Source organism: Oncorhynchus mykiss, chromosome 7 (assembly GCF_057628025.1).
Source record: "Oncorhynchus mykiss isolate SJ-2025 chromosome 7, ASM5762802v1, whole genome shotgun sequence".
Classification (NCBI taxonomy): domain Eukaryota; kingdom Metazoa; phylum Chordata; class Actinopteri; order Salmoniformes; family Salmonidae; genus Oncorhynchus; species Oncorhynchus mykiss.
The window spans coordinates 38,433,450-38,454,379 of NC_143028.1; the positions used below are offsets into that span (position 1 = coordinate 38,433,450).

A 20,930-nucleotide genomic window follows, 5' to 3' on the forward strand; every position below is an offset into this window, starting at 1 on the left:
TATTCATGGTAAGAGGCTCTCATATAAAACTAGCAAACTAGTATCAGTATAAAATATAATAATTTCTACAACAATTTTAGCATACAACACAGTTCAGTATTTGAATTATTTATTTTATACCGTCATTATTGTTCATCTTTATCATGCGTGTCAATAATTTCAGACCCCACTGTATCTGTGTTTCAGTCAGAATTGTATGGTATTGGAACAAATGTAAACTGAGACCCTCATCTAGCCTATGTAGATGTTGATCATGTCTTTCTGTCTGCCTGCCTGTCTGACTGACCACAGATTCCTGCTGATTATGTAAAGCTGAAGGAATGCCTGGAGGCCAGGCAGGAGGATTGTGAGAAACTAACAGAGGAGCTCATGGAAGTTCTCACGTGCCTGGATTTACAGAAAAGGTAAAGATCCTAGAGAACATCCTCAAAGCAAAACCAGGGACTTAGCCTAGCTACTGTAGTCACACTTTCACTCTCTTCTGGTGCTCAACAACGCTGTGTGGTTTGGTTTCCTCTGCTCCCACAGCAAGAACGCCGAGAAGCGATCTCAGCACAAAGCCAAAATGCGGCGAGCCAAACAGATTTATTTGAAGGAGACAGGATGTCGTGATGAGAGGATTCAAAGCCTTGAGAGAGACCTGGCTCTCGCCTTAACCTCATCCGCCAGGGTAAGAGGTCAGACCCGCCAGCCAGCTTGTTAGCCTGCACAATAGGGGTCCGCTCCCTTGCCTGGCACAACAATAGTTACCACCTGCTGTGTGCCTGACAACTTTGAGCCAATCAGAGAGCACAAACTTCTGCGAGAGGGAAAGGAGTGATAACAAGAAGGAGAAAAGAGGGCACTTTTCCAGCACAGACACTTTCATGTTCAAAACAGTTAACTAAAATAATCATTTTGACAATTTTGTTTTTGCTGTTGCAAGTCTTACATCGAGCTAAGGGAGTTTTGCGCTTGAAGGATAAACAGTATTTTGCTTAAGTTTGACAATATACAGTAATTAGCTAAGCCAATCACACTTCATAAAACAAATGGGAAAGCTTCCTCCATGCTAGCTATCTAGCCACTGTAGGTAGTAACCAATGGGGTTTATATACATCATTGGTTGTAACAAATCAGAGTGAATTTGGGCTGCATTGATTATTCATTAAAATCAACTTTAATTAGAATTACATTTGAATTTTCATAATCGAGTACTCGTCAAGATTGAATGTTAGCTCATTTTGCGTCCTCATAGCCACTGGCTCTCTTGTTGTATTTTTGGTCTCGTCTCCCTCGCTCTTTCTGTGCTCTGCACCTTCCCCCCCACAACACATACAAACCAAGCCCTACCCGCTGCCACTCACAACAAGCAGTTCCAACTCTTATGTGAATGCTAATTATGCTAACGCTTGCATCCGAGTGCTTATTCTACGTGAGAAAAAAAACGTTTTTATTGATTAAAATAAGTGGGCGAGGCTACATAAAGTGGTTAAGCAACTCGTTCTCATTCTGAGCTCCAAGCTGACAAGGTGAAAATCTGTTCTACCCCCACTGTTCCTCGACCGTCATTGAAAATATGAATTTGTTCTTAACTGACTTGCCCAGTTACATAAAGGTAAATAAAATAAAATGCTCAAAGCCTGTTGGTCAATGGGCAGGAGTTCAAGCAGTTCATTCTAGATATGCCAGCTAAACCTGATGTTATGTGTGCACGAAACATGGCTCAAACTGACTGTGGAGTTTTATCATACAGTATCAACCACTATGAACCCTGTATAGGGACAGAGATGTAGGGGGAGGACACGCTCTTGGGGGGAAATCTCCAAGTGATGGAAAATCTGATAGAAATGAAAGATCTGGGCTGCGTTTCAAACTCAAAGGTCGACAGCCCTTAACCCTTAACCCTCACCCATATGCTCTTGGGGGAATCCCCGCGGCCATATTTGTCATCGGTCCAAATGATTAGCCAAGCAAGGGAAGTTTGCAGCGTAAGACCCTCAGCCCTCGTTTTGAATGGAGTTTGCGAGTATACAATTATGTTCACTTCGGGGCCTGAAACGCCCCATAATTCAATTCGTGATGATTGTACATCTGCTAAGAAAAGTCAGCGAGAACATCAATGTCAATAAGGAGTCAACATATTGAACATTTTACTTACTAGGTAAGTAAAAACAAATGTAAATAGTTAGAAATTGTGCTACTAATGCACAAACATGTCTCATAAAAGTAATTCTGTTTTTTTGTTTGGTTTGCTTTTGGAAATTGTGGAAATAAAACATTTTTCTTATTCAGAAGTAGCTAGGCAGGATAACGTTATTTAGCTAATTAATTTGATAGCTATCATACAGTAGGCATATATTAATTATTATATAGTTAATATAAGTAGACATGTAATCATAACTGACTGTAGCTCATATAAAGCACCCACAAGCTACTTGGTGGCTGAAAACACAATCATCGCGGGATGAGCCAGTGACGAATTTCCAGGCAAGGGCGGTCCATTTAAAAAATCAGTCCTTCCTTCCTCGCCCCTTGCCCTGCAAGTGTATACTCGTCAGACGTCATGATACGTATTCTGAAGTGTCCACTTAATTTGAGGGCTGAGGGTATAGGGTGTGTCTTTTAAGTGTTTGGAATGCAGCCCTTGTGTGCCTGAATGATGGCCGAGGGACCAGGATTGATGTAGCCATAGGGAAAGAATCTGCCTTGGACCTCACTCTGGCATCTAATGCAATGGCAGGAATCTGTGAGTGGGAGGTATGGGAGGAGTCGACAGTAGGGAGTGATCATTACCTCATAGTATTCACAGTAGGGAGGAGGAGGTGTCAGTGGATGGAGTAGGCAGGTGGGTGTTTGGAGGAGTGTGGGACAATGGTGAGGAGTCGGAACAGGGCATTTAGAGTACTAAAAAGGACGCATAACTTCCATCTGATTCAGTATAAGCAGGCTCAGGCCCTGGTGAAGAGTACTATCTGTCAGGCAAAGAGGTTATGTTGGCGTCGTTCTGTGACACCATTGGAAGGACGACACCCATGGGAGAAGTGTGGGGGATGATTAAGAGGATGAGTGGGGTCAGAAGGGAGTGGGATTATCCAGTGTTAACGACTGGCAGTAACAGATGAGGAGAAGGCAGAGATGATGGCCAAAGCATTTGTCCAAGTGCATAGCTCAGCATATTTGTCAGAGGAGTGGCAGAGGGGGAGAGAGAGAACGTGAGAGGAGCATCCTGGAGTGCTGGATGGGAGGGAGGATGCAAATGATGCATTGAATGCACCATTTACCATGGTAGAGGTGAAAAGGGCAATAGGTAAGGCTGGGTTAACTTCACCTGGGGAAGATGAGGTGTGCTATGTTATGTTGACCCAGCTTAGTTATGAGGCCCTGGATAAGGTCAACACCTTATCCAGGGCCTCATAACTAAGCTGGGTCAACATAACATAGCACACCTCATTGGTGTTGTACAACAGAGTGTGGGAGGAGGGGAAACTACCAGGCAGTTAGGAGGCTGTAGTGGTACCAATCCGGAAGCCAGGGAAGGACCCAATGAGGCCAACAAGCTATCAGCCAATAGCTTTAACATCACCTGTATGTAAGATTATGGAATATCGCCACATCAGAGTGGATTCAGGAAGGGTAGGAGAACTATGGACCCAGTGCTCTGCTTAGAAGCAGAGGTCAGGAAGACTCAGGTGAACAAGGAGACTGTTGTAGCTGTCTTTTTTTGATGTGGAGAAGGTGTATAATATGATGTGGAGAAAGTGTATGATATGATGCAGAAGGAGGGGTCGTTAATCAAGTCGTTAATATTATGGCAGTAGGTGGAAGAATGTACAACTGGCTAAAGGATTTCCTGTTTGGAAGGTCTATCCAGGTGAGGGTGGGAAAGTCCCTATCAGGCACCTGGTGGATAACGGTACACCTCAGGGGAGCGTGGTTAGTCCTCTGTTGTTCTCAATCATGATCAATTGTGTTTACTCTCAGGTATAGCCGGATATTGGGAGGTTGTTATTTGCAGATGATGGGGCCTTATGGAAGAGGGGAAGGAATGTGCCTTACATAATCAGGAAGATACAGGAAGCAATTGATGAGGTAGTGTGGTGGGCATTAATGTGGGGGTTCAGGTTCTCTGTAGAGAACTCAGTGTTCTTTACAAGGAGGAAGATGGGAGATGAGGTATGCTTGAGGTTATATGGGAGAAACTTGGAAAGGGTGGAGCCCTCAGGTTCATTGAGGTATGCTTTGACACTAGACTGACCTGTGCAGAACACATTGAGAGAGTGGTGGGAAAGTGTAGGAAGATGCTAAATGTGATGCGCTGTCTGACGGTGAAGGAGTGGGGGGGCTGGGCGTTCCTCATTGAGGACCATGTATGTTGCATTGATCCGATCTGGTGTAGACTATGACAGTATAGCATCTGGTTCAGCAGCCTTGACCTCATTGGAAAGGCTAGATGTCATACAGGGGCAAGGACTCAGGATATGTAGTGGTGTCTTTCGGACATCCCCAGTGGCTGCACTACAGGTGGAGATGGGGGATATGCCATTTCAGATTAGGAGACAGCAGCTGGCACTGAATTATTGGATCAACCTACAGGGAGGGACAAGGGATGTCTCATCATGTGAAATTGATTTAATTGGCTAACTGGGCTATCTGCATTGTGTTACACCCACCACCCGCCAACCCCTCTTTTACGCTACTGCTACTCTCTGTTCATCATATATGCATAGTCACTTTAACCATACCTACATGTACATACTACCTCAATCAGCCTGACTAACCGGTGTCTGTATGTATTGGTTAGAGCCTATAAGTAAGCATTTCACTGTAAGGTTGTATTCACCTGTTGAATTCGGTGCACGTGACAAACTTTGGTTTGATTTCACAGGCATACTGGGAACATGAGCGAAGACAGAACACACGCATTGGGTGGATGGGTAATATCTAGGCGAGGGAGATGGGACTGTATGGAAGGGAGTTTAGCCCAATTGTAGCTATTCCTGTAAATCCACCATGGCTACTCCAGCCTCCAGTAGTTGATCTAGAAGTGTTGGAGAGACTACAGAAAGATAGGGAGGGTGTTGATCCATCTGATTTGTTTAAGAGACGTCTGGAAACTGTGTATCAGGATTTTGTGGTTATTTACACAATGGTTCAAAAGATACAAGGACAGGACCTACTGGGTCAGGATTTGTAGTCCAGGAACATGGGGTGGCAGTCAGGAAACGTATTACAGATCATCTGGCTGTATAGGGTGAAGGATGTAGTTACTTGCTCTAATTCATGTGCAGTGTTGATGAGTCTCCAGTCCTTTAGGTCCCGTAGCAGACCAGACCTGCTGTATGAGATGCTACAAACCCATGGCAGGATTAGACAGATGGGCATACAGACAAGTTTTACTTGGGTCCCAGCCCATGTGGGGGTGGAGGGGAACGAGGCAGCTGATATACTGGCTAAACAAGCACTTAGAAGTGAGGATGTTGTAGTTTCAATGATCGAGGCAGAATCAAAAAGCCTGATATGGACAGTGATGGTGCAGAGATAGCAGGAGCAGTGGAATAGAGATACTAAGAGCAGGCATTTATTTCAAGTACAGAGGAAAGTTGGGGAGGACGGCAGGAAGGGACATAAGAGAGAAGGCCATTTTTTACAAGATTAAGGGTGGGACACAGTTGTGGCTATCTAGCTAAAGTATGAGCCAGGACGTTATACAAATTCTAGCTAGTTAGCAACATTAGCGCATCAGAGCTAGTTTTGGCTATCTAACAGAACATGGACATACCAATGGGAACAAAGCTAGCAACGCTACAACCCGTTCTGGCCTGGAGTATTTTAACCAGGCTGACGGCCGATGTACTGTGCTATTTGAACACACACAAAAATGACTGCCGACATGCTGGGCAGAGGTACCACGGCCAACAGTCTTGGTGGTCTGTCCAAGCCCTAAATCTGCTGCTCCCTCATGTCACACACTCTGGACAATGCCAATTGATGCCATACATGCAAAACAGAACTAAGGAACTTTCTTTGTTTTCTCTAGGAGAAAGAGATGATAGTGAACATGAATGAGGAAAATGGGAAACTGCTGGCAGAGAAGAGGGATCTGCTCGGAAAACTGAATGACGTGGAGGAGAAAACAAACAAGAGTGTGCTTGCTGCCACTACCACTCAATGCAGGTATTCAGAACACCCCTCCCCCTCCCCTCACTAACACCACTCAATACAGTACTGAACCCCAGCAATGGTACTAAACACAGGTACTACTAATCACTTCCGATTTAGCACAGTAATGAGAGTACAGCTCCACCATTTAGCACAGCTACTGAACCTCCTGTCGTGTTGTTAAGTGTTGGATGTCTCTGGGGAGTGTCTAAGTGTGCTGTTTCCTATCGTTTCATTCTCCAGTGTGGATTTCCTGGAGAAGGAAAGCAAGCACTTACAGGACACCATAGTGGAGATGTCCGGTCTGATTCCTAACGGAGCAGCATTGCAGCACGCACTAAAGAATCTCCATAAAGCACGCAGCGCTAATGTACAGGTACATTGGGTGGCGTAGATTTTTATTTATACCTTTTTGTTTAACTAGGCAAGTCAGTTAATTTACAATGACGGCGTAGGAGCAGTGGGTTAACCGCCTTGTTCAGGGGCAAAATGACAGATTTTTTTTTACCTTGTCAGCTCGGGGATTCGATCTAGGAACCTTTTGGTTATTGGCCCAACACTCTAACCACTAGGCTACCTGCCACCCAGAAATGTGAATTGTTGTTTAAGTTGTCAAAGTATCCAACTATTTAGATTTCCCAGAGTCTGTGTTCTTGGAAAGCCAGTCATAATTGGACTTCATACTTAGCGGTGTTAAAGTTGCAATCTGCAGTTCAAACAATAACGAAGTGGCTCACCCTGCCACTTATTTGGTAAAAAGCTCAGGGATGAGGCAGGAGAAATGTAACCACTCAAATTCATAGACAGAGCTATGGATGCAAGGTCTGGCCATACATTGTACATGTGGCTGTATTGTGTTTGAAATGATCAAATAAATCAACAACAAAAAAGCTACCAAAATTACATTTTAATTAACCATGTTTTCAGGTTATACATTCTTCATCAGAGGAGTAAAACAATATTGTTTTGGTGCCTGATGGGGTCAGACAATGCAGCTAAGCTCATGAGGAATTTACAAGTTGTATTCTTCAAGAATCAATAGGGCATATATCATGAATTTAAAATAATACAAAAATTGATAGAGCAATAACAGATTCCCTTATAGGGGCAATGTAGCTGCTTGTTAAAGTGCAATTCCACCACTTCACAACGTCATATTCATTATCTCCAGCACGATACCAGTATCTACATACAGTGGAAGTCGGAAGTTTACATACACTTAGATTAGAGTCATTAAAACTCATTTTTCAACCACTCCACAAATGTCTTGTTTTCAAACTATAGTTTTGGCAAGTTGGTTAGGACATCTACTTTGTGCATGACACAAGTAATTTTTCCAACAATTGTTTACAGGCAGATTATTTCACTTATAATTCACTATATCACAATTCCAGTGGATCAGAAGTTTATATACACTAAGTTGACTGTGCCCTTAAACAGCTTGGAAAATTCTAGAAAATGTCATTGCTTTAGAAGCTTCTGATAGGCTAATTGACATAATTTGAGTCAATTGGAGGTGTACCTGTGGATGTATTTCAAGGCCTACCTTCAAACTCAGTGCCTCTTTGCTTGACATCATGGGAAAATCAAACGAAATCCAGCCAAGACCTCAGAAAAAAATGTTTGACCTCCACAAGTCTGGTTCATCCTTGGGAGCAATTTCCAAACGCCTGAAGGTACCACGGTCATCTGTAAAAACAATAGTACGCAAGTATAAACACCATGGGACCACGCAGCTGTCATACCACTCAGGAAGGAGACGCGTTCTGTCTCCTAGAGATGAACGTACTTTGGTGCGAAAAGTGCAAATCAATCCCAGAACAACAGCAAAGGACCTTGTGAAGATGCTGGAGGAAACAGGTACAAAAGTATCTATATCCACAGTAAAACGAGTCCTATATCGACATAACCTGAAAGGCCGCTCAGCAAGGAAGATGCCACTGCTCCAAAACCACCATAAAAAAGCCAGACTACGGTTTACAACTGCACATGGGGACAAAGATCGTACTTTTTGAGAAATGTCCTCTGGTCTGATGAAACAAAAATATAACTGTTTGGCCATAATGACCATCGTTATGTCTGGAGGAAAAAGGGGGATACTTGCAAGCCGAAGAACACCATCCCAACTGTGAAGCACGGGGGTGGCAGCATCATGTTGTGGGGGTGAATTGCTGCAGGAGGGACTGGTGCACTTCACAAAATAGATGGCATCATGAGGCAGGAAAATTATGTGGATGTATTGAAGCAACATCTCAAGACATCAGTCAGGAAGTTAAAGCTTGGTCGCAAATGGGTCTTCCAAATGGACAATGACTCCAAGCATACTTCCAAAGTTGTGGCAAAATGGCTTAAGGACAACAATAAATTGTGTGCGAGCAAGGAGGCTTACAAACCTGACTCAGTTACACCTGCTCTGTCAGGAGGAATGGGCCAAAATAAACCAAACTTATGGTGGGAAGCTTGTGGAAGGCTACCTGAAACGTTTGACCCAAGTTAAACAATTTAAAGGCAATGCTACCAAATACTAATTGAGTGTATGTAAACTTCTGACCCACTGGGAATGTGATGAAAGAAATAAAAGCTGAAATAACTCATTCCCTCTACTATTATTCTGACATTTCACATTCTTAAAAAAAGTGGTGATCCTAACTGACCTAAGACAGGGAATATTTACTCTGATTAAATGTCAGGAATTGTGAAAAACTGAGTTTAAATGTATTTGGCTAAGGTGTATGTTAACTTCTGACTTCAACTGTATGTGAAAACAGCATGTTTCTATCAAATCAAAGTTATTGCGAATGTAGTGAAATGCTTGTGTTCCTAGCTCCAACAGTGCAGTAGTATCTAACAGTGCAGTAGTACCTAAAAATGATTCACAACAATACACACATCTAAAAGTAAAAAAAATGGAATTAAGAAAAATATTAATATTAGATTGAGCAATATCTGAGTGGCATTGACTAAAATACAGTAGAATAGAATACAGTATATACAGTGCCTTGCGAAAGTATTCGCCCCCCTTGAACTTTGCGACCTTTTGCCACATTTCAGGCTTCAAACATAAAGATATAAAACTGTATTTTTTTGTGAAGAATCAACAACAAGTGGGACACAATCATGAAGTGGAACGACATTTATTGGATATTTCAAACTTTTTTAACATCAAAAACTGAAAAAGTGGGCGTGCAAAATTATTCAGCCCCTTTACTTTCAGTGCAGCAAACTCTCTCCAGAAGTTCAGTGAGGATCTCTGAATGATCCAATGTTGACCTAAATCACTAATGATGATAAATAAAATCCACCTGTGTGTAATCAAGTCTCCGTATAAATGCACCTGCACTGTGATAGTCTCAGAGGTCCGTTAAAAGCGCAGAGAGCATCATGAAGAACAAGGAACACACCAGGCAGGTCCGAGATACTGTTGTGAAGAAGTTTAAAGCCGGATTTGGATACAAAAAGATTTCCCAAGCTTTAAACATCCCAAGGAGCACTGTGCAAGCGATAATATTGAAATGGAAGGAGTATCAGACCACTGCAAATCTACCAAGACCTGGCTGTCCCTCTAAACTTTCAGCTCATACAAGGAGAAGACTGATCAGAGATGCAGCCAAGAGGCCCATGATCACTCTGGATGAACTGCAGAGATCTACAGCTGAGGTGGGAGACTCTGTCCATAGGACAACAATCAGTTGTATATTGCACAAATCTGGCCTTTATGGAAGAGTGGCAAGAAGAAAGCCATTTCTTAAAGATATCCATAAAAAGTGTCGTTTAAAGTTTGCCACAAGCCACCTGGGAGACACACCAAACATGTGGAAGAAGGTGCTCTGGTCAGATGAAACCAAAATTGAACTTTTTGGCAACAATGCAAAACGTTATGTTTGGCGTAAAAGCAACACAGCTGAACACACCATCCCCACTGTCAAACATGGTGGTGGCAGCATCATGGTTTGGGCCTGCTTTTCTTCAGCAGGGACAGGGGAGATGGTTAAAATTGATGGGAAGGTGGATGGAGCCAAATACAGGACCATTCTGGAAGAAAACCTGATGGAGTCTGCAAAAGACCTGAGACTGGGACGGAGATTTGTCTTCCAACAAGACAATGATCCAAAACATAAAGCAAAATCTACAATGGAATGGTTCAAAAATAAACATATCCAGGTGTTAGAATGGTTAGAAAGACCAGACCTGAATCCAATCGAGAATCTGTGGAAAGAACTGAAAACTGCTGTTCACAAATGCTCTCCATCCAACCTCACTGAGCTCGAGCTGTTTTGCAAGGAGGAATGGGAAAACATGTCAGTCTCTCGATGTGCAAAACTGATAGAGACATACCCCAAGCGACTTACAGCTGTAATCGCAGCAAAAGGTGGCGCTACAAAGTATTAACTTAAGGGGGCTGAATAATTTTGCACGCCCAATTTTTCCGTTTTTGATTTGTTAAAAAAGTTTGAAATATCCAATAAATGTCGTTCCACTTCATGATTGTGTCCCACTTATTGTTGATTCTTCACAAAAAAATACAGTTTTATATCTTTATGTTTGAAGCCTGAAATGTGGCAAAAGGTCGCAAAGTTCAAGGGGGCCGAATACTTTTGCAAGGCACTGTACATATGAGATTGGTAAAGCAGTATGTACACATTAGGGCGGCAGCCTCTAAATTGCAGGGTTGCGTAACCGGGTGGAAACCGGGTAGTGATGGCTATTTAACAGTCAAATGTCCTTAAGATAGAAGCTGTTTTCAGTCTCTCGGTCCCGGCTTTGATGCACCTGTACTGACCTTGCCTTCTGGATGATAGTGGGGTGAACAGACAGTGGCTCGCGTGGTTGATGTCCTTGATGATCTTTTTGGCCTCCCTGTGACATCAGGTGCTGTAGGTGTTCTGGAGGGCTGGTAGTTTTCCCCCAGTGATGCATTGATGCTGACCAACAGGATGCTCTCAATTATGCATCTGTAAAAGTTTTAGGGTTTTAGGGGCCAAGGCCAAATTTCTTCAGCCACCTGAGTTTGAAGAGGCACTGTTGTGCCTTCTTCACCACACTGTGTGGGTGGACCATTTCAGATCGTCAGTGATGTGTACGCCGAGGAACTTGAAGCTTTCCACCTTCTCCACTGCTGTCCCGTCGATGTGGATAGGGGCGTGCTCTCTCTGCTGTTTCCTGAAGTCCACAATAAGCTCCTTTGTTTTGTTGACTTTGAGTGAGAGGTTATTTTCCTAGCATCACTTTCCCAGGGCCCTCACCACCTCGTCATTGTTGGTAATCAGGCCTACTACTGTTGTGTCTTCTGCAAACTTGATGATTGAGTTGGAGGCTTGCGTGGCCATGCAGTCATGGATGAACAGGGAGTACAAGAGGGGGTTGAGCACACACCCTTGTGGGGCCCCTGTGTTGAGGATCAGCATAGTGGAGGTGTTGTTTCCTACCTTCACCACCTGGGGGCAGCCCTTCAGGATGTCCAGGACCCAGTTGCATAGGGCAGGTTTCAGACCCAGGGCCCCAAGCTTAATTATGAGCTATTGTGTTGAATGCTAAGCTATAGTCAATGAACAGCATTCTTACGTAGGTATTCCTCTTGTCCAGATTGGATAGGGTAGTGTGCAGTGCGTTGGCGATTGCATCGACTGTGGATCTATTGGTGCGGTAAGCAAATTGAAGTGTGTCTAGGGTATCAGGTTAAATAGAGGTGATATGATCCTTAACTAGCCTCTCAAAGCACTTCATGATGACGGAAGTGAGTGCTACGGGGCGATAGTCCTTTAGGTCAGTTACATTTGTTCCTGTACCCAAGAAAGCAATGGTGGACATCTTGAACACTCCATCCAGCTGGCCTGCGCATGCTCTGAGTACGCGGCTACGGATGCCATCTGGGCTGGCAGCCTTGGTATGGGGCTGCATCGGTGGCACGGTGTTATCCTCAAAGTGGGCGAAGGTGTTTCGAGAAGTTGAATAGTAGTTGGCCAATGTTTTACCAGCGCGAGTACGACAGAGTCAATGTGTTGGTAGAACTTCGGTACCATTTTCCTCATATTTGCTTTGTTAAAAAGAGAAGAAAAGTCCTAAAATTGCTTCTGAGAAATCACAGGGTAGGGTTAAAAGAAAAACTGTGATTTTCAAAACCTGCAATGAGTATTTTCTTATTCCCCACGTCACTGTGAATCGCATAGACATGCACCGTTTTCACACAGGTAGACACGGGTATTGTGCTGGAGATTATGACAGATGGAATCTCACTTTAAGGTAGTCAACAAACAACTCCAGTTGTGTGTTCAACATTCTCAAGTTTCCACATGTTTTCATGAGCCTAGACTTACCCTGGATGCATTCTTGCTATATGGAATTTATTTGATGATTTAATCTAAGTCCCGAAACACAGCACTGCACAGAACAGAGCGAGTTTAATTGATTGTGTGTATATGATGATGGATAAAGTTGTGGCTGGAGAGTGCTAGCTCGGTGTGCAGGATATGGTTCAAAGTGAGGTTGACTTGGAAGTGGGATTTTGCCTCACCATAACATGCCACGTTTCCTTCTTTAAAAAAAAATCAGGAATCGAAGAAAATGTCTCATTTTGAGAGCATACTGCTAACGTCTAGCCTTCTGGAAACCAGGTAGAGAAACTTCAGTTTTTTTCCAAACCGCCATTGTCATGAAAGGATACTGTGTTCACTTTAACAGAGCATCTTACATGCAATCTTTGTTGCACTTTCCTCAAAGTAAGACTGTATTGAATGTTTTCTGTGGTCAACAGAGTTCTGCCTGGAGCATTTGACATGAGAAGCCATTTGGACAACATCTATAGGTGCAAGGCCAGTCACACAGAGGAAGCCACCTCTCCACGCTCTTCACTGACCTCTCCACGCTCTTCACTCACCTCTCCACGCTCTACCCTGACCACACAGCCTGTGGAGATGGGCTATCTGAACCTGACCTCATCCCCAGGGGTGTGGGACAGCAATCTGAACCTGACGCCCCCCTCTGACCAGGGCTGACCACAACCTCTGACGCACTGAGCTCGGACAGTGATGAGGTGTGAGGACAGACAGGCAAATACAGCCAAACTTAAGAAGGGAATGCTGCAATGAATAATACCATGACAGGACTAGTTGTTTTATTTTTAAATGACATATATTCTATGCATTGTGGTTTAAGTCTATTTAAAGTTCATTTTGTGTCATGATATAACTTTTGATGTTTTCACATTGTCAGTATTTAAAGGGGCAATCAGCAGTCGCTATGTCCACTTTTGGACTTAAATGAATGACATGTATCCATTGATTCTTCAAGAATATAACAAATGCCTCTTGAGCTCAGTTCAACTGTCATACAACTGCTTGTTTTACTCCCAATGTTTGTAAACAAACACAAAACATGGTTAAAACTATAATTTTGATATCCATGGATGGTCAATCCTTGTATTCATAGCTCTATCTATACATTTGAGAGAGGTCAGATTTCTCCAGCCCCATCGGTCAGCTTCTTACCAAAACGGGTGGGCAGTGTTATGTTTGTTCCTTATATAATGACAAACCGGGGCGTAGGTTTAACTACTTTTAATGAACATATACTTCAGCTAGAAAACTCCATATTTAGTCATGCAAGGCATTCTTCAACCCCCTGCCCCCCACATAGCCTGCTGGGTAACGTAGTCTAAATGTTATTAACACATAACAACACATCTTCCTTCCTTTAAAAGGAAACTACTTTTCTATGTAACTACACGTCACATTACATTTGTTTACTCAACCTGCATAACACGTAATTTTCAATAACACATTTCTTTCCCCCCAATTAAAAAAAATATATATTTTTTTAGCAATTCTCAATAAGCCTTTCAGGGGCTCTGACAGTCCTTTTTGGTCGTTCTGCTGAAGTGCTTCCTGAAACAGTTGGACAGCGCTCATTGTCAGTCAGGGTGTTCAGACTGAATTGTCCATTGCTAAAGGCATTTGACGCTTCAGCAGTATCCTCCTGATGATCCTCCGTCCCTTGAGTGAATGGCTGAAGCCTTAGATCCACTCTGTTTCGTCTCAGTTGTGATCCACACTCCGTTTGGATCTCATAGGATCGCGGTGCAACTTCTTTCTGCACACACCCTTGCTGCATCCAGATTCCTGTGGTGATGTCTCGGAGTCGTACCTGATCTCCAGGTTTCAGTTCAGGTAAGTGTCTTGCACTTTTGTCGTGTCGCTGTTTTTGTTTGTCTTTCTGTTGTTCCTTCACGAGTTTGACTTTGTGAGCACCTCTGGGTGTTAGCAAGTCCTCATGGATGGGTAGGTTGGTTCTGACACGACGTCCCATCAACATTTGTGCAGGTGAAAGTCCGTTCTGCAGTGGTGCGCTGCGGTAGATCATCAGATTTTTTAGGAATTCCTCCTTTCCATAGTGTGCATTTTTCAACAGACCTTTAAAAATGTTGACTGAACTCTCTGCTAAGCCGTTGGACCTTGGGAAGTTGGGGCTGGAGGTGTTGTCGGAATCCCCAGTCGTCAGCGAATGATCGGAACTTGAGAACTGCGGGCCATTGTCCGAGTACAGTTCAGACGCAGCCCCATGTCTTGCGAAGACTGACTTCAGGTAGGTGATTACAGCTTTGCTGGAGGTAGTTGGCAGTGTTGCTACTTCAGGTTAGTTTGAGTAGTAGTCGGTAACAACAATGTGACTTTTGCCATTGCAGTCAGAAAGGTCAACTCCAACTTTGTAGTAGGGTCTGTTGGGTACTGGATGAGGCATTAGCGGCTCTGCTTGCAGCTTTGGCCTGTAGGTGAAACACAGTTCACACGAAGCAGTGGTCTGGCTGATTTCCTGGTTCATTCTTGGCCAGTACATTACTTCTCGTGCTCGTCGTTTGCATTTTTCCTCACCCAAGTGGCCCTCGTGTATTTTCTGTAGCATTTCTTTGCGTAGTGTCATGGGAATGACAATCTTGTTGCCTTTGAACACTGTCATCCACAACGGTGAGCTCTGCTCTGCACATCCAGTAATCCTGTATTCTCCTTGGACAGTTATTTTTCTGTGCGGGCCATCCTATCAGTGTTTCTTTCAACTCTGTCATTGTTTGGTCAGCTGTGGTCTCTCTTTTGATCTGCTCCATTCTCTCAGAAGACACAGGAAGTGATGCTACCATCATGTCAACGTAGGCCTGAATCTGTGTTTTTCTGTGTGATGAAGCTCTCCTTGTCTACTGCTCAAGAAAGAGTGTTCGGCGGCGAACATGAACTTTCCCGGGGTATAGATCATCTTCACATCATACTTTTGCAGTCTGATCAACATTCTCTGGATTCTCATTGGACAATCATTCAGTGGCTTAGACATGATTGACACCAATGGTTTGTGGTCGGTTTCTACTTCGAAGTATCGTCCGTAGATGTATTGGGGAAACCGTTCGCAAGCGTATGTGCTCACCAGTAGATCTTTCTCTATTTGGGCATACCTTATATATGTGCCTGTCAAGGCTCTGGACGCATAAGTGACGGGTTGCCATGTGTCGTCATGCTGTTGCAGAAGAACTGCTCCCAGGCCAAACTGTGACGCGTCTGCAGAAATCCTTGTGCTTTTCTCTGGATCATAGAACCTGAGCACTGGCTCTTCTGTGATTGTCTTCTTTAGGTTTTTGAAGCAGTTTTCCTGTTCATGGGACCATTCCCATTAATTTTTCTGTTCCAGAAGACATCTGAGTGGAGCGGACTGTGCTGACAGTTGAGGTATGAACAAGGTAGGTGATCATGCCAATGAAGTGTCTCACATCGTCCTTGTTCTTCGGGCGCTCCATGTTGTTGATGGCTGATATTTTCCTCGGGTCTGGTTTGACTCCATCCTCTGAAAGGACGTCTCCCACGAAGGTAAGTGTTTTCACACCAAACTCGCATTTGTCCTTGTTTAGTTTTAGGTTGACTTTCCGTGTCAGGTCCAGCACTTGTCTCACTCTCGCGTCTTGTTCTTCTTTTGTCATCCATCATGGTCTCCACTCTTGGAATGTGCTCAAAGATCATGTGGATTGTCTTGTGGTAGACCTCTGGCGCTGAGAGAATCCCATATGGTAGACGAAGAAATGTTTACCTGCCCTCAGGTGTGTTGAATGTGCATAGCCTTGAGCTTGCATCATCTAGCTTAATTTGCCAGAATCCTGATGAGGCATCAAGCTTACTGAACGACTTTGCCCCAGCAAACTGCGACATTATCTTTTCTCTGGTTGGCAACTTTAAATGCTCTCTCTTGATTGCTTTGTTGAGATCTCCTGAGTCTAGACATATCCTGAGATCACCGTTCTTTTTCACCACAATAACCAGTGAGCTTACCCAGTCTGTAGGTTCATCCATTTTTGTGATGATGTCCATCTTTTCCATGCGTCCGAGTTCCTCTTTGAGCTTTTTCCTCAGTGCAAATGGAACTTTTCTGCATGCATGCACAACCGGAGTAATTTTGTCATCAGTACATATTTTGTGTTCTCCTGGTAAACATCCAAGACCCTCAAACACATCCTCATACTCATCCAGTAGTGATTCTTGGTCATTTTCAGTCTGTGATGTCACTACATACACTTTTTTCAACAAATTGAGCTTTTCACATGCATTGATTCCTAGAATAGGCTGTATACACTTTTCCACAATCAGTAGCTGTGCTCTGAACTGTTTTCCTTTGTGCTGTAAAGTTACTATGCAGCTACATTTGACTGGTACTTTCTCCCCAGTATAACCAGTAACCTTCATTTTCACCGGGTGTATTTTGCTCTTCACCTTCAGTGTTTTGTAGTCATCCAGCGATTAACAGGTTTACCTGTGCTCCAGTATAAAGCTTCAATGGTATTATAGTTTAATTCACAGTCAATGGCACAATCCATTCAGCATTTACTGCATTGCATATTTCCACAGAATCAACAAAGAATTCTTCAATCTCCTTGATTGTGTGAACCTTTTTTCTTTGTAGCCTCAGCTTTGCAGCATTTTGAGAAATTATTATTTTTCCCACATGATTTGCCATATGCAGGGCAGTTTTGGGGCTTGTGGATGAATCCACATTTTCCACATTTATTGTTTTGATTTCTCTCTTTTGCTTGTTTTTGTTTTGTAAGGTGTTGTGTGTGTGGTGCTCCTCTCTTTTTATTTCATACACTGATGTCTCATCCCTACGCAGCTCTTTAGCTTGTGCTCTGGTGGTTTCAGCTGCCCGACAGATTCACTTTATCCAAAGTTAAATCTTGCTCACGCAGGAATCTCTCCTTGAGTCCATTATCAAGTATGCCACAGACTATCCTGTCTATCACTAATGAGTCTTTCAGATTTTTACATTCACACGTTTTGCTCAGAGTGTTCAGCTCAGCCAAATACTGGTCAAAACTGACTCCCTGTTTCTGATCATGAGAGAAAAACTTGTATCTCTCAAACGTGACATTCTGGCTTGGTACAAAGTACTCCTCAAATGTATCCATTAGCACAGTAAATGTCAAGTTTGCCACGTCTTGCTGAAAGCGATTGTAAATGTCCAATGCATCCTCTCCAATAACATGCAGAAAAATGGAAGCTTTCAATTTGTCGTCATCATCTCCCCCTGCACCACTTGCCGCTAGGTAGATATTGAATCTCTGCTTGAAACGTTTGGAAAATTGGAAAATTGTCAGCTAGATAGCCTGTTAACTGCATAGGAGTAGGAGGACTAAGCCTATCCATGATGGAGAACAGGAACAGTGTCAATTTATCTTACTTCAGTATGTTGCTCATCAACTTGCTCGTCAACAGATTCCAATGCAGCCTCGCTCTCGCTGCTGTCACTCTCGCTGCTGCGGCTCGTTGTCCTCGCTCTTGCAAGCTAGCATCTTCGACTACTCGCGTCACTTGACTTGTGGTAGAATGTTAAATTTTAGTTGCGGAAATTTGCAGAGTTACTCCTTTCTTATCTGTCTCGTCATAGCAACTATCAATCTGACACCATGTTATGTTTGTTCCTTGTATAATGACAAACCGGGACGTGGGTTTAACTACTTTTAATGAACATAGAAAACCCATGTTTAGCCATGCAAGGCATTCTTCAACCCCCTGCCCCCCGCATAGCCTGCTGGGTAAGGTAGTCTAAATGTTATTAACACATAACAACACAGGCAGCACGCTTTATTGTTTCAAATGCTCATTGGCGCTTTAAGTTTAAACCAAGGAGATGAACTAGTATTAGAACAATATTTAGACTTAGAAAACCAGCAATAACTTGTTTAAAATGGGTGTAAATACGAGAATCTGTCAAAGAATCGAGAACATCACCGTTTTCAATTCTGCCCACACGGGACCGTTGCCTGGCACTGCTGGCAGCACCCGCAGCACCCATGTCATCCCGAGCACAGCTGCACCTGTGCTGCAGTGCACGCTATCCAATCGTAGCAGCAGAACCAACCTACTGTCTGTCACGAGAATTTTCAATCCCAATGATAACTAACACTTATTTAAGTTTTGACCAATCCCCGAGGTTTGTAAGACCCTGGGTTTAATAATAATTAGGCAGACTCAGCTTATGCAAAAGGTCCGTAAAGTTTACTCGAGAGAACGTTCTAAAGTCCATAATACAAAGACATGCCATTTTATAAATCACTCCCTCCCTACTTACGCACATACCTACACACAAACAGTCGGTAGCCTACGCACATACATACACACGAACAGTAGGTGGGATGTATCCTTCCCCATGGTTCTCACCACTGTTTATCACTACCAAGCTGGCAGTTCCAGTCCCCCAAGATTAGAAGACCTTGATGGGACTCCCATTTCTCAGAGTTCTAGCCAGGTCAGGTCATACACAGTTTAATTGTTCTCTGTATTGTCTTAGTCACATACACACTCATTTCTACTTGTCTCGACCAAACCTTATTAGACTGAAGTTTATCATTCTAATTCATTATACATGTTACAGAATCTAATAATTACTAATAGTTACGTTTGTCTAATTATTCATTATATATGTTACATAATGTCATAATTACATTTCAGGGTGGTATTCTTTAGTCATTACCTTTTAAACATATAAATTCCCTTATCACTGTCCACCCTATTTATTTTCAGAAAGAACTACCAATCATTGCCAATGTTATGTTGAAAGAACAAGATTTGTTCTTTATAAACAGTTTCTTACACCCCCCCCCCCCCCCCCGAACTGAAACATCTAAACATTCCTGGGCTAACGTTAGCATCACAAAACACACTTATTCCTTTAACCAAAGTCAGAGATTGTATGGTGGCTTGGGATGTGTGCTGGAAATTCTACCTTTTAACTAATGAGAGGAAAAATCTATAATAAATCAAGGTATTACTTTTATAAAATTTATTCTAATGAGGCTGGTCGCACCACCCACGCAGGTGAAATGGAGTGAGAGCCTCCTGTACAAAGAGTACAGGACTATTTACAGTGGCTTGTGGAAGTGTTCACCCTCCTTGGAATTTTTCCTATTTTCTTGCCTTACAACCTGGAATTAAAATAGATTTTTGGGGGGGTTCGTATCAGTTGATTTATACAACATGCCTACCACTTTGAAGATGCAAAATATATTTTTTTAGTTTTAAATGTTTTTTTATTTTACCCCTTTTTCTCCCCAATTTCGTGGTATCCAATTGTTTTTTTAAATAGCTACTATCTTGTCTCATCGCTACAACTCCCGTACGGGCTCGGGAGAGACGAAGGTTGAAAGTCATGCGTCCTCCGATACCCAACCAAGCTGCACTGCTTCTTAACACAGCGCCATCCAACCAGGAAGCCAGCCGCACCAATGTGTTGGAGGAAACACTGTGCACCTGGCAACCTTGGTTAGCGCGCAATGCGCACTGTGCCCAGCCCGCCACAGGAGTCGCTGGTGCGCGATGAGACAAGGATTTCCCTACCGGCCAAACCCTCCCTCGGGGTGATGTGTTCGGTTTGCACCAGACATACCATTTTCCTTGATAGACAAAAAGCTCAAGGCCAATTGTGCGTCGCCCCACAGACCTCCCGGTCGCAGCCGGTTACGACAGAGCCTGGGCACGAACCCAGAGTCTCTGGTGGCACAGCTGGCGCTGCAGTACAGCGCCCTTAACCACTGCGCCACCCAGGAGGCCCTTGCAAAATATTTTTTATCGTGAAACAAACAAGAAATAAGACAAACTGAACTTAAGCGTGCATAACTATTCAGCCCCCAAGTCAATACTTTGTAGAGCCACCTTTTGCAGCATTTACAGCTGCAAGCCTCTTGGGGTATGTCTCTATATGCTTGGCACATCTAGCCACTGGCATTTTTGCCCATTTGTCTAAGGCAGAACTGCTCCAGCTCCTTCAATTTGGATGGGTTCCGCTGGTGTAGAGCAATCTTTGTCATACCACAAATTCTCCATTGGATTGAGGTCTGGGCTTTCACTAGGCTTTTCCAATACATTTAAATGTGTCCCCTTAAACCACTCGAGTGTTGCTTTAGCAGTATGCTTAGGGTCATTGTCCTGCTGGAAGGTGAACCTCCGTCCCAGTCTCAAATCTCTGGAAGACTGAAACAGGTTTCCCTCTAGAATTTCCCTGTATTTAGCACCATCCATCATTCCTTCCTTCTGACCAGTTTCCCAGTCCCTGCCAATAAAAAACATCCCTTCGGCATGATGCTGCCACCACCACGCCTCACTGTGGGGATGTTGTTTTCGGGGTGATGTGTTCGGTTTGCACCAGACATACCATTTTCCTTGATAGACAAAAAGCTAAATTTTAGTATCATCTGACCAGAGTGCCTTCTTCCATATGTTTGGGGAGTCTCCCACATGCCTTTTGGCAAACACCAAAAGTGTTTGTGAGAT

General features: G+C 43.4%; 1 protein-coding gene across 1 annotated transcript in view; it reads left to right on the plus strand.

The window, feature by feature from the left end:
• si:dkey-264d12.5 (uncharacterized) overlaps positions 1 to 13,246 on the plus strand; it is a 31,880-nt gene extending 18,634 nt beyond the window's left edge. The window contains 7 exon segments of the mRNA XM_021609369.3: positions 292 to 404; positions 529 to 670; positions 6,020 to 6,156; positions 6,385 to 6,517; positions 12,691 to 12,752; positions 12,893 to 13,112; positions 13,114 to 13,246. Coding sequence (XP_021465044.3) covers positions 292 to 404; positions 529 to 670; positions 6,020 to 6,156; positions 6,385 to 6,517; positions 12,691 to 12,752; positions 12,893 to 13,112; positions 13,114 to 13,146 — 840 coding nt within the window. The 3' untranslated portion in view covers positions 13,147 to 13,246.
• Positions 13,247 to 20,930: the final 7,684 nt, after the last annotated feature.